Here is a 14789-nt window from a genome sequence, read left to right on the forward strand (position 1 = left end):
TTGCATCGCCTAATCCCATATGATTCTATCGTTAAATCTTCTATAATTGATTAGAATCCCTCTTTCCTTTAATTCCAAACCCTAGCATGCATGTGAATTGCAGGGTAAGCCAAATCTATTTATAGCCAACTATAGCCAAGTTGTCTAGTGCATTTATGTTGCACCTTTTTCTCCAAACATGGTATCTAATCATGAACTGACACATGTCTTTAACGTTCTTGTGCCATTACACATGTCTATAATAACCTATAAAACCTATTGCGCGGGAAACGAAAACCCTAGTAGGAACATAAAGTTGGACTTGTGCCATTACAAATCCTAGGACACATCTCATTAGTAAGTCATAATGATGCGGAAAATTGAGAAACTATAATTGCGCGGGAAAATAAAGTTGACTTATGACAGCACGAACCCCAAGACATCACTCATCAATAGTAACCTATAATTACACGGGAAATTAAGAAACTATCGTTGCACTGAAAATAAAGTTGGAGTCCTTAAAATACAGATCTCATTAGAGCAAGTTTAATAGTATAGCCAAGCGTTAGCTCAAAATCATCTATAGCTAATCTAATAGCTCATTCGTACAATAGTTACCTATAAAAATATACTACACCATTAATACCCGGTCCCACCTCTCATACACACACAACATCTTGGAGTCTGTGTTACAGCTGGCTATAAATCTGTAGCCCGCTTTTTTCTCTCTTTTTCCTTTTCTTCTCGATATATAGTTATAGCTGGTTTATAGCCTGCTATTGTACTTGCTCTTAGCGAGTGCTCAAGAGTCTCGCATGTTCCAACTTACTCCCTCCATTCATTTTTATCATCAAATTTGGTTTGTACAATAATACCAAGATAATATAGCATAATAATTAATCAAAATCAATCAGCACTATTAGCCTTTCATCTCCTTGTATGCCGCATGGACTCCCCAATTAGTTGTGATTGCATTAAATACTTGACCAAGATTTCTGCCAATGAAGCCACAAGGCATGCATGCAACGCAGCATACAATGTTGTGTTCGTTTGCTTGTGTTGTAACAAATTCCCTTCACACGGAAGAGATACCTATTAGCATATGATTAATTAAGTATTAACTTTAAAAAACTTAAAAATGGATCAATAAAATTTTTAAAATAACTTTTCTACATAAACTTTTTTAAAAAAACACATCATTTAATTATAGCGTGTATCTGGAAAACGAGTGAGTGAATGAAGTTGGAAAATTTGTCAAAAGAACACAAAAACGGAGTGAAATTGGGAAAATTGTCAAAAGAACACATGGCGTTTAACAGCTTGCCCGAGATTTCTGCCACAACCCCACCAAATACGACAATCAAACGGAAACTTTCGTGTTTTTTTTAAATACGATGATCAAAAGAGAACAGAGAGAATATGATAAATTAAATAGCTTACCATTATCTAAAAAAAACAGCTTATAAAACCCAATAAGTACTCAAGACTCAAGAGGCAGTCTCAGCCTATTTTTCCTTTCCTTTCATTCAAGGATGCATTCGTAGGTACTCTCGGTTTTTCAGTTTACTAGTTGCCATCCAAATGCATTGTACTATTGTAGTACTAAAATTCGTAACGAAAATATAGAGGAACCTGTTCACATGTCAAAACTGGTAGCAATTAAATGCTACGTGCCTAAACAGGAAGCAAACGTCACCTCCAAAATGGATCCAACTTTCCAACAAACTGCTATACAACTGTTGCCACCGAATAAGCATATGAACACATACATAATTCTTTGCAGCAACGCACAGTACAAAATTGCTTATTTCACAAAACTAAATTTCCATTACAAATAATACTTTGTGCATTTGTGACCAAAGTGCAAAAAAACACACCCGGATCTAGGTTTTATAATCCCTCCCAATTCCCAAATCCCCACTGCACTTCACAGGTTTCACCAACTCGTTCTCATCTCTTTGCGCTGTCCTCCGGCAAAAAAGGCATTTCTTCCTCCTGTTGTCGGCGCAGCGCCGCCACACGGGTGCTGTGACGGGACGCCGGCGGCGAGGGGCTTGCGGGGTGGTGCGGCGGCCGGCAGCGGCGAGGTGCTCTGGTTGTCAAGCGCCGGGAAGATCCATCAGTCAGGCAAAGGAAAGGTATATGCTCCTGTTTTCATCTCATGAATCCTTTTGCTCCTGTAGATATGTAGAAATAGATTAGAAGTAAAGCAAAATGGAAAAAATCATATGCATATGAATCTGGAATGGAGGTTGATTTTGGGGGGGCATCTGGTCTTTGATGTTTCCTGATTGATTTTGTTTGTTTGTTAGGAGAGTGGAGACAAACATCAGTTGTATCTTAGAACTTGAATTATATATATATGACCTTATGGGGGCCATCTGGTCTCCGATGTTTCCCTGGTCCTGAATCCTGATTGATTGGGGAGTGCATAGACAAGCATCACACTGATAGAACAAGAATTATATATGTATGACCTTGTGGGGTACCATAAGATCCATCTGGTATTCTGGTCTGAGATTTTTCTGCCCATGTCCTTGTTTATCTGGCTGGGGGAAGTGGAGTAGGGGTTGGGGTTAGGATGGTGATGATTGCTACATCCAATATAGTCCCTATGGACCATGCCCACATGACAAGTTAAGCCTCTTGACCGTTGGGATCGAGTGGCGCGGATTGACCTGATTGGACAACTAGGGTTAAGTCCTCACTTAACAATGGTTTCTGCAAATAGATTTGTGGGGTTTCATTTATGGTTTTTGATAGATTTTGTGAGGTTTAGTTAGAGCTGTTTACCCTCCCAACTTCTGGAATTGAATAGCCAGAGATTGATCCAACTGGACTACTAGGGGTGAGGTCCTCAGTCTCCACAGATAGATCTGTCGGATTTTGTTTTAGGTTTTTCAATATATTTGTAATGTTTTATTTATGGTTTTTCTAGGCTATGGTACAAAAGATGTTGTGCTTTGGTTGGCTTGGTATGTCTTCACTGTTTTGTTTGATGTTGCCAATTTTTGCTGAAGCTATCTATCATCAATGATGGATGTTTACTACGTACTGTATTATTACCGACACTGTAACATACTGACATTTGTAGATGTATTCATCATTAGCTTATTCATTGAGTTCTGGTTTAGGAATATCACAAAAAACTGTGCATTTTATTATCTCCTGTCTAACATGGTGCTTGCCATTCAACTTTAATATAATTGCACTTAGTTGTTTTGACAGCTTAGAAAAACTAGTCTAAAATGTTTTCTTGAATTGCAAAGGAAAAATGGGGTGCATATCCATTTTAAAAGAGCATAATGACCACTTTATATTGATGTCTTTGTCAAGATTTCACAAAATCAGATAATCCTATTGTTCTGTAGTTGTGCCAATATTTTAAAACATATATTGAAATTTACAAACAGAAACAATGCATTCTAAAGCTTTGGCTTGCTTGCATGCGGGGCACAGCTTTTACTTGTTTACCATTAACGGTGGATGCTAGTGTTACGGTGTTACCTAGACATGGACATGTATCCGAATCCGACTCGGGTTTAGTTGTCCGACTTGGCTGGAGCAAGTGGAGTGGGGGTGGGGTTAGGATACTGGTGATTGCTACAGTCCTAATATACTCCCTATGGACCATGCTAACATGACAAATATAACCTCTCGACTGTTGGGATCAAATGGCGTGAATTGACCAAATTGGATGATTGGGTTTAAGTCCTCATGTGAGGGTGGTCTCCACAAATAGATTTGTGGGGTTTTGTTTATGGTCTTTTAATAAATTTTGGGAGGACTTGTTTAAGGCTATTTGCCCACCCTTTCAAATTGAACAGCGCAGATTAACCCGACTGGGCTATTATTAGTGAGAATGTGAGATCCTCACATCACGACAGTCTCCGCAGATAGATCTGTGAGATTTTGTAGATATTTTTATTATAGATTTGTATGGTTTTATTTAAGCTTTTTCGGGCTATGGTACCAAAGATGTACCTTGGATGGTTTGGCATGTTAACTGTTTTGTTTGAGGTTGCCAATTTTTGTTGAAGCTAGCCTATCATCAATGAGGGATACTACCTACTGTATTACTGAGGCTGTGATATTTCTAGATATTCATCATTGAGTTATTCAGTGACAACTTAGAGAAACTACTATAAAATTTATTTCTTGTATAAATTTTAAATGGTCGCTTTTTATTGATTTCTTTTGTAAAGATTTTGCAGAATCAGTTAGTCCTATTTTTCTGTAATTGATCCAATAGAGTGAAATTTGCAATCAACACAATGTTTGCCACATAAATTCAGTACTACGGTTGCAAGCTATATCATTGCATCTAATATGCATTTAAAAGCTTGGGCTCTGTTGCATGCAGGAGCGCAGCTTTTACTCATATACCATTAATGGTGGATGCTAGTGCTACCTAGACATGGACATGTACGGTATCCGACTTGGATTTAGTTGTCCGATTTGCACCCCCAAAAAATGTGAAATACATTTTGAATTAGACACAATTGACAGAATCAAACACAGATGCACACTTAGAGAAAAATTACCCTTTACGGTAGTACATTTGTTTTCTTCTTTTTAAGTGTGTGGTATTGATTTCCCCCTTTCTTTTGTCATCAGGTGCTTACATAGGTGATATAAACAGAAAAGTGTACATGGCACAACAAGAGCACAACATGGTCACAAAAGGCACTGAAAGACTGGTTGCTGGCGCACAACTATTTGGCCATTCTACAAGGCAACCATTCTACATGATTCAACCTTCGGAAGAAGTTGTTCAGAAGGAGAAATTCTATTATCACTGCCTACTGATCACATCTGATGTCAGTAACCTGGACCTGAGAAAAGTGAAAGTTGAAGTAAGCAAGTTTTGGAAGCTGACTGACTGGGAGATAAGGACAGAAGGCAGACATAATTTCCTAGTGTCCTTGAACTCAGAGGATGACCTAGTAAGCTGTTTAAAGATTCCAAGAATAGAAACATCAATAGATGATAAGGAGGTGAACTTTACTGTAGCAAGATGGAAGGAAGATGATGATGAAAACATTGAATTGATTAGAGAATGGATTTTAGTTTATGGGGTCCCAAGGATATACAGAAACTGGAAGGAGCTATATCAAATTGCATCAGCAGTCGGGGTATTGATTGATGTGGATGAGGAAAGTTTGGAAGGTGACCATAAGGAGCCTATTAAGTTAAAGGTTGCATTGAGAGGTGTCGATGCTTCTCCTTTCTCATGTCACTTTGTGTTCGGGTGGTATTCAAGATGTGTTACATTCACAATAGAAGACAAAGCACAAACCACAGAATGTGAAAGGGAGGTCTTGGAAGATTGCAATGGTGAAGATCATCCTGATGAATTTGGCAAGGAATACAACAACAAGACAGACAAACTTATTGAAATGCCTCCAGAAATACTGAATAAAGGGATGAATTTGGAGAGCAGTAGTCATGACACTAGTATTGTTGTTTCAACTCACAACCATACATTGGATGTCAAAGGCTGCTCAGACAAGGAATTAGAGGCAATAGAATCAGCTGTATTAGTGGAAGAGCCAAGCTCCATTGAGGATAACAACATAAGTGCTCCAGTACCCACTACAACCATCATCTCTGAAAAGACAGCAGAAGACAGTCCCCGGGCTGGAAGGGAGCAGTCCATAAGTGGAAGTTCAACTAGCATGATTGGAGACACGCTCTTCAAAGGTGAGTCAAAGTTTACACAAATCATGCATGGTATATTAAATATGTTTGAGATAATAGGATAATCCATTTCTAGTTTCTCCAAGAAAACATTAATAGGCCTCATTTTTTTTATAGTTGACATCATCTTCTTTATGCTTCACCAGCAGCCACTGTGATCCACTCCAAGAAAACAACTGAAGACATACCAAAAGCTGAAGGGGGGCAATCCACAAGTGGAAATTCAACAAGCATAATTGGAGAAGAACCCTTCAGAGGTCAGTGAGAATTCTGTATTCAAAAAGTTTGTATTTTTTTTCTCAAATACAGAGAAATTTGAGCATCATTATATTAGGAAGAAGAAAGAGGGGGTAGAACCCTGAGTACAAAACCAAACATGCACACACTGAGATCTGCATAAAGTTTCTTTTGTTATAAGGATTTGCTTTATAAGGATAATACTTCTAAGTAAAAAGGAAAAACTAACTAATTCTCGATTTTTTGAAAAATGTAGTTTTAGCATGTATGTAGGTGAATGTGTCGGCTACACTAATTTTAGCATATATGTAGGTGAATGTGTCAGGTACACTAGGATAAATAGTTACCCTTTTGTTGATTGGCATTATGTTCATAACAATTCCCTTGAAGGTATACAAAAACCACCTGTCAAGATTGTGTATGCAAGAAGAAATAAAAGATCCATGGAGAAGCAGGATTACAAAAGCTTCCTAGAAAAACAACATCAGAAGGAAATGGAAGCAGCTATAGTGGGCCAAAGGCAGAAGTCGGATGATGAGTCTGGAGGAGATGGAAACAATAAAGACAGCAATTCGATTGCTCCATCTGCCATTGCAATCAACTCTAAGAAGAAGCAAACAACAAAAGACATTGTGACAACTCAAGGAGCACAATTTATCAGTGAGAGTTTAATTGGAGAAACTCAGACAAAAGGTGAGCGAGTATCCTGTTTATGCAAAGTTTATTGTCGCGTATTCCTTATACCTGTTCTAAACAAATTGTTCTATTAGAACTTAAAAGGAAAATGCAGAAACAACATTTTATTAGAAATTTCTGATAGAACAGGGTAAACCATATCGAATTATAAAGTGTAGGATTAGAAGTATCTTGTTATTACTTAGTTGTGTTGAACTGTCCCTGATTGTGTTGGCATGGCTGGAACAGGAACCGGAGGAGCTCAGTTTAATGCAAATCAACACATTTCTAAAATGAGCAAACAGTATGTGATCTACATTTTCCTTTTTATATTATTGGATTTTGTATTTATATTTTTTCATCATATATGAATATTCAATTATGTCCAACATGGGAATGGCATGATACGGACTAACTCGAAATTCCAGGGAACACAATGAAATCTTTAAGAGTTTCAATGAGATGGGTCTCCAAGAAAGCCTACTGAAGGGAATATATGCATACGGTAATTCTTATTTATCTTCTTTGTGTGTGTGTGTGTGTGAATTGCTGAGACAGTGTACCCCTTGCCTCTAATCTTTTTCTTTCAATGACTTGGCCTGACGCCGAGTGTTGACAAAAATGATGCTCCGTGTGATTTCCATGGTATCGAAAAGACCACACAATTTGTCCAGCTTACAGTCTTCCTTCTCAACGTGTGATTTCCATGTGTGTGTGTGTGTCTCAGCAGTTCTATGTTAACGTTGAGAAGGAAGACTGTAAGCTGGACAAATTGTGTGGTCTTTTCGACACCATGGAAATCACACGGAGCATCATTTTTGCCAACACTCGGTGTCAGGCCAAGTCATTGACAGAAAAGATTAGAGGCAAGGGGTACACTGTCTCAGCAATTCATGGAGGCACACACACATTCTAGGCAGCAATTTTTATTTGGCAGAGCTTTTACAAGAAACCCCCATTGTTCTTATCCCTTGATGTTATGTTTACAGATCTGGATAAGCCTTCTGCAGTCCATCAAAGAGGAATTGTCCCACTATGCAATGGTCTGGACATTATCCAGCAGTCACTGTTTGGAACAACTGTGACCTTGTGCTGTGGTATTCTGCAACGACTAGATTATGCATCTACAGAATGCCAGGCTTTGGTTCTTGTACCAACACATGACTTAGCACATGAGACTCAAAATGTTATTGGAGTACTTGGTCAATTCCTAAGTGCTAAAGCTCATGCTTTTTGTGGAGGGACTAGTGCCCATGAGGACCAGCAAATTCTGTCTACTGGAGTTCAGGTTGCTGTTGGCACCCCTTGTCACGTTCTTGGCATGCTGCAAGGTAGAGCACTCTGTCCAGATCACATTAGAATGTTTGTCTTGGATGAAGCGGATGAAGTACTGAGAGGTTTCAAGGACCAGGTTAGTTCTACACTCATTTGTAGCAATAACAAAGAATTACTGCACTGGGCAACCTAGTTACAAAGCATGCACTATTTGGGACTCCATTTCCACATGTAATTCTTACTAATGGTCATCTATCATCTTTGCAGATCCATGGTATTATCCAGTTTCTTCCAACCAAAACCCAGTTTGGGTTCTTCTCTGCTAGTATGTCCCATGAAGCTCTTGAGATGTGCCGCAAGTACATGAATAAGCCTGTGGAAATCATTGTGCCAAGAGATGAAGAACTTGAGGGTATCAATGTCAAGCAGTTCTATGTTAACGTTGAGAAGGAAGACTGTAAGCTGGACAAATTGTGTGGTCTTTTCGACACAATGGAAATCACACGGAGCATCATTTTTGTCAACACTCGGCATCATGCCAAGTCATTGACAGAAAAGATTAGAGGCAAGGGGTACACTGTCTCAGCAATTCATGGAGGCATACACCAAAGAGCCAGAGACAAAGCTGTTCAGGAGTTCCAGTCTGGATCATCCCGTATCCTCATCACCACTGATCTCCGTGGCATCGATGTTCTGCGTGCCCCTGCTGCCATCTTCTACGATCTGCCGACGCAACCAGTCTGCTACCTCCGTCATGTTCAAAGTGGGCAGCATGGACGGAAGGGTGTGGCCATCAGCTTCATAACTAGCACCGATGAGCGTGTGTTCTCTACCATCCAGAAGTTCTGCAACACCCAAATAGAGGAGCTACCCTCCAACGTTGCAGATCTCCTTTGAGAAGCGTTTACCCAATAGTCTTATCTCTATTGTCTGCATATGTTCCTAGTTGTGTTGATCAATTAGATTTGCAATTTTGCCTTAGGGACACTTTTCATGAATAGAAATCTTGGTTGGAATTGTATGGAATTTGAACTTCGATTTACCAGCTGTTTATCATCGCTCTATTATATATTGGCTGGACGTGCGGATTCAGTTGTTGCTCGAAATGTTTATATGTATTTATTCATTATTCTTAATGTTTTGATTTCTTCACTATGACCATACTATGTATGATGGCAGAACATGTGGTACAGACACAAATGTGCAAATGTGTTTGCTGATCAGCAAAATGTGGTGCGCACACATATTGGCATGTCAAACTATTTTGGTCTTCTTTTTAAGACTAAATATTTGTGGGCTTGGCTAGATCTTTACAAGATCAGCCGAAGGAAATGGCCGATTAAATTTCATTAAGATTGAGGATATATATACAAATGGCTTGGCTAAATTCAAAACAAGGCTGATGGGAATACCAAATTAGCATGTCATTGCAACACAAGAGAGGGACGCATTAATTAACCACACTGCTCCAACTCAAGACAAAAACACTTTCCATCCAAATCTTAGGGCGCCATCTAGAGTTGTAGGCACAGCACGAACGTGTACCACATCCACATCCATGATTAAATTCGAAACTAAATTATTACGAAGAGATCAATGATTTCGTTCTTTTTTTGGCAAAATTTTTTTAATAGAAGTTAAAAATCGCAGCAGAGCACACGCGATGCACAAGCAATTTAACCATCTATACAGAGTAAGATAGACAGATCTGAACTCACCTGATCGAGGAGCATGGTCGCTGCACCTGCACCAGATCCCAGCACGCGGCGACGACGGGCCAGCTTACTCCTCGGGCTGCTCCTCACGCGCGTGCAGAATAAGAAGGATCGCCGGCGCCGCCGACGGCGACCGCAGCTCAGCGACCATGCCGCCGGCGGCGACCCATCCGCGAGCGCCTGGCAGGTTGCCGAAGCAAAGCAAACCCTAGCGCGTGTGCTCGGACGAAACCCTAGTGGAGCAAGGGATCCATCCACCCACCATGGATCCGATCCGAGGCTGCTGCTTTTGCTCCCGCGATTCTCTCGACCCCGAGCTGAGCTCGCATCGCAGTCGCAGCGCACGCTGAGCTGAGCTGGGCTTTGTGGTCCTAAAAATTTGGAAACTATACTTCTCATGTATTTCTATGCTTTTTATTGGGAACTTTGGAATATAAGTGGGCCAAACGATTTGGAGTATTTGTGAACAAAATTTCAATTAAAACTTATTAAATATATGTCAGGGTTATAGATATCATATACCTAATAGTAGTTGACTAAATCTCGACAGGACCCACCACATACCATGTCCTATACGGAAACAACCTACGGATATATGAGGAGTTCCGGATAAGGAAAGGCAACCAAAGTTTTACATGGAAATGCCAAGGACTACTCGGATTGTATCCATATTGGTTTCCCTAGTTCTACTTGGACAAGGGGACACCTATGGGTATAAATACAAGACCCCTAAGAGGAGAGGGGACACACCCGCAAATCAACACCCACCACAATATACAGAACAACAGAAGCCACAACATACAAGCCAACATACGCCAAGACAAGACGTCAGATATCGACTTCAGGGATAAGCACGACTAGTCCCCTACGGTGTCACCGGATCCTGTCAGGAGAGACGAAAGCGTTATCTCTGATCTCGCCGGGCACGAACTCGAGGAGGAAGACTACCCTGTTGTCGACTACGAGTCAATACTACAGACCGCCAAGTCGACAACAGTTAGATAGGTTACCCCAAATATTGTACTAGTGTGATTATGATAAATAAGAGCAATGACCGGCTTCGGCCAACAGGATGTAGGGTTATTACCTAACAATTCAGGGGCCCGAACCTGTATAAAAATCCTCGTCTCTGTCTCTTTTACCTCAGTCTCGCGTATATCCTAGTACCGATGATCCCTATACCATGCAAATACCGGAATCGCGACATCAAACGTCGACAATATAAATACAATATAATTGTAGTATAATTTTATTGTAACTCGTATGTAACTTTTATATAGTTTTGAATCATTAGAGGTCCTCATTGGATGGCCAAATGCTTTGACTAATCAGCCATTTAAGCAAAATAAGCTAACCAATATGCATTGAATTTTGGCTGAATTGGAGGCAGCGGCTGATCAGTCAAAGCTTCTGGCCATCCGATGAGGCCGAGATTTAATTCAAATTCATGTATAGCGTGCGTACTCTGTCTCGAGACATGTGCTTCGCAGAAATAATATGTTACCACGGGATTTTTAAAAATTACATTTATACTATTTTTATATATGTTAAAGTTTTAGAAGAAAATTTGCTGATAAATGTTTAGATAGCCCTATGACCACATATTTACCCCCCTTCTGTTTTAAATAACTGTCGGTTTTACCACATAATTTGCTGGTTTGGTTGGTACAAAAATTTGAACTAAAAATCTCGGATGTTTTGCCACTCTATTAAATTGGTTTTTATTATTTGCAGTGGTGGGCATGGGATTTTGACGATGGGGGGCATAAAGTTAATCAAGCATTGTCCTGTGGGGAAAAAAATCTGAAGCTTCGTGACAGCGAAATTGAAGTGCAGGCTTTTGTTACTTGTGCAAATAAAAATTATTTGTATAGGAAATATATAATAGCTAAGAAAAATTTCAATACTCTTGGAAAGGCTGATTTGAGGTTGAAGAATGGTTATTTTGGCACAACAAATGGTATATTCCAACGTATAATAATAATAATAATAATAATAATAATAATAATAATAATAATAATAATAATAATAATAATAATAATAATAATAATAATAATAATAATAAATAAATAAATAAATAATAATCTAGTGTACACACCATGCACAATAACTAAAAAAATATCATAATTCTAGAAAATTTATATATATATACTTTTAGTAGTATTATATCTATGTGTAATGGGACCATTTTTAAGTTCATTATATATAGGAGCAAAAGAAAAAAACAAATCTAATAGGTTTATACTTTTAAAACTTTTAGATTTTTTATTTTTTTCAGAAAATATAATTAATGAGGTTAAGATTAAAGTGTAATACTATTGGAACTACATGTACAATTTTTTCTATAATTGTTGTAAAATTTATTAGTACGTGTACAGTGTGTATACGAGTTCGTGTACACATATATTCCCATTTATACATATTATATCTATTCAATTTCATGTTCTTTGGCAAAAATATTTAGAGTACAAATGGGGCTATACCATAAGCCCGCCACCAATTATTTGACACTAGCTCACATGGCATTGCCACATTGTGACAACATAATCAATGTAGCAAACGGATAGAGTAATAAAATCATTAATATTTTTCGGTCTATGTATGAAGCCTTACAAACGAGGTTTAATTTTGCTAGTTTAAATGCAACATTTCATTTTTTGCGCGGTTGAAAGGATTGCCTACTCATGAATCATGATCGCCACGATAAGGTCCATGTAACCAGATGGTTAAATGTCCACGATAAGTTTCACATAGTTTAAATGTGTATCTTACATTCTTCTTATTTAATCTAAATATGTGTCTTACATTTTAGAAAATTGAGTAGTTTTGCCTTTTATTCATTGCGTTGTCATCACCATTGTTGGTGTACTCGAGGTGAGTTTTGGGCATCCAACCTCCTCTCAGCACTCTACCTACTTACTTTCACCAACAATGATGTCCAGATAGCCAAATGGTAAGTGTAGTTTTATATCTAGTATCCCGCCATCTAAATATATACCTTCCTCCCTCTGTCCCTTTAAACTTGATGTTCTAACTTCTGGTTAGAGTACGAAGATAGTGCAAAAATAACATGTACTGCCCCTATACTTCTATCATTACTAGTACTAGACCTTAATGTCTGCTGGTTTGAGGTGAGAGAGCGGTGAGTGGTGTGGCAGAACGTCAGACTAATTGAGTTGTGGCAGAGTAGGTCTGAACTACGAAGACAGGCTCCCAGCGACACTCTTTGTGGGACATTGCTTCAGCGCTAAAACGACCTCCTTTTCGGGACGGAGGGAGTACTTTTTTATAGAAAAATGTGTATGTTACATTCTTAATAAAAATGATGGTTTTGCCTTTTTATCATTGTGCTACGATTTTGGTTTATTAATTTACATGGGCAGAATTTTGGTCATCCAACCTCCACTATTTCTTATGATCACCAGCGGTGAGATACAAATCAATAGATGGATTTGCTCACCATGGGCAAGGAGAATGGCTACTATCAAAATATTAATCCATATGTTAGAGATTGTAAGATGTCTTGTGTTTGAAAATTCAAACTAAGCGAGCTGTTGAATTTCCCTTTCCACCCCTCCTCCATCCAAACTAAGGACTCCTTTGTTATTGGACAACTAGTGTTGTCGCTCACCATCTGGAATCTTCGATGCCACCTCCAGTTGTTGACGGCTCGATGCAACTCATATGTGGTCCTATCTTTCTTGCTTCTACCGACCCTTGGTGGCACATCTCGCTGCTCACGGTGTTCTGACTTGACATTCACCCCTGACCCTGGCAGCGCAATGCTACTTGTTGCTATCCGCCACCTTCATTCTCACCATCACTCATGCAGCTAGGCAGCACGCAAGCAGGTTTAGAGCAGGCAACTAGAGTACCATACTTTGTTAACACTGTGCCACACACTGTCAGCACTACACCCCGGGAGACTGTCAGCACTACACCCCGGGAGACAGTTCGCGCTCACCACCCGCTCATGTATGCCCTTCGGTCTTGCCTCAACGAGCTTCGGGCGAGATTCTTGAGGAGAAGGTTAGTTTAGGAATATGTAGCTAGGGAATAGGATATTCTACAATCTAGTAGTAGTGTAGGATGGTCATAACGTCTTGCAATCTGTAATAGAGAGAGTACCTCAACTTGGATGTCTTCCATGTAGGGGTCGTAATGGGTCTAGGCTCATGGATCCTTTCATAACCTACCTAAGCATCGTATATTTTCATGTTAAAAATGACTAAAGTTCTAGCCCAACCTAATATAGATCCAACCCATCCCTACTTCTGTATTTACAACCAGACTTTTTTCGCAGAGATATGTATAGGAGAGCGCTACAAATCGGGCGTTTGTTATTTGCAAAACATTGCACGGTGTTGCAATATAGTGTTGCAAAATGTTTCATATATTGCACTACTCGATGAGAAATATTTTAGATGTTCCATCGATCGAGGGAAAATGTTTCATTGCTTGAACGTAAGTGCTTCAACCAAAACACAACATTCGAAACATATTGATTGCAACGTATGCAACATTGACTCAAAACAAAATGAAACGTCTTAATACAATACAATATAGTGTAAAAAAGTAAAACTCCAACAAAATAGACCCACCTTCATCTTCTTCCACTCCAGCCACTACAACCGCCAATGCATCCGGGGAGAGGGAGGATGATCACCACCGTCGTCCTATCTCACCCTACCCCGTCGTCGGCAATGACGAGGTCCTTCACCACCATGTAACCACCGAGACCCTACCCCATCGTCGGCAATGACGAGGTCCTTCAACACCACGTAGCCACTGAGAGAATGGCTTCGCATTGTTAGTCTTTCGGAGAGAGGGCGGGGGGTTGATTGTCACATCATCCTGTCTGTCGTCGGCAATGACAAGGTCCTTCACCACCATAGCCACCGAGACAATGGCTTTGCAGTGTTAGTCTTTAAGGAAAATAAGAAATGAAGGAAACGTGTGGTGGATTACGTAGTTGCGGTAGTGAGAAGGACGATTACATCCAATATTTTGGAGTCATCAAGACGTCCGTCCCTAAGCGTTTTCAAGATGCCTCTTAAGCGTATCTAGACACAATTGAGGTGGAAGAAACGGCCATCCAGCCATCCCGGCAGTCTATCTCAAGGGCAAACAATCAGCACTCAATCACACTCTCCCATGATCCCATCAACTCATCACATTTTCACATCAGCCTCGTACACAGGTTACTGA

At 39.6% G+C, this 14789-nt stretch overlaps 1 protein-coding gene and 1 long non-coding RNA gene across 3 annotated transcripts; one reads left to right on the forward strand and one right to left on the reverse strand.

The window, feature by feature from the left end:
- Nucleotides 1–1620: 1620 nt before the first annotated feature.
- On the reverse strand, nt 1621–9969 carry LOC9268998 (uncharacterized). The gene is made up of 2 exons (XR_001542751.3): nt 9585–9969; nt 1621–2156 (listed from the first exon to the last, which is right to left on the reverse strand). It is a non-coding gene; the product is annotated as an uncharacterized lncRNA (long non-coding RNA).
- On the forward strand, nt 2722–9021 carry LOC4328756 (uncharacterized). Of its 2 annotated transcripts, none has more exons than XM_015767062.3 (7): nt 2722–5682; nt 5826–5936; nt 6307–6609; nt 6841–6895; nt 7020–7096; nt 7581–8002; nt 8134–9021. In XM_015767062.3, the coding sequence occupies exons 1-7, from the start codon at nt 4632–4634 to the stop codon at nt 8761–8763; spliced, it is 2649 nt and encodes an 882-aa protein (XP_015622548.2). In that variant the 5' UTR covers nt 2722–4631; the 3' UTR covers nt 8764–9021. The 2 variants fall into 2 exon arrangements, with proteins under 2 accessions (XP_015622548.2, XP_015622546.1); XM_015767060.3 differs by having other exon boundaries at nt 5829–5936.
- Nucleotides 9970–14789: the final 4820 nt, after the last annotated feature.

Source organism: Oryza sativa, chromosome 2, assembly GCF_034140825.1.
Source record: "Oryza sativa Japonica Group chromosome 2, ASM3414082v1".
NCBI classification, from domain to species: domain Eukaryota; kingdom Viridiplantae; phylum Streptophyta; class Magnoliopsida; order Poales; family Poaceae; genus Oryza; species Oryza sativa.

What these genes read in the sequence shown, in the direction of transcription:
- LOC4328756 (XM_015767062.3), top strand. Translation starts at nt 4,632, where the DNA reads ATGGCACAACAAGAGCACAACATGGTCACAAAAGGCACTGAAAGACTG. An exon ending in ATTTCTAAAATGAGCAAACA is followed by an intron (nt 6,896 to 7,019) that starts GTATGTGATCTA and finishes TCGAAATTCCAG; the next exon opens with GGAACACAATGAAATCTTTA. An exon ending in GAAGGGAATATATGCATACG is followed by an intron (nt 7,097 to 7,580) that starts GTAATTCTTATT and finishes TTATGTTTACAG; the next exon opens with ATCTGGATAAGCCTTCTGCA.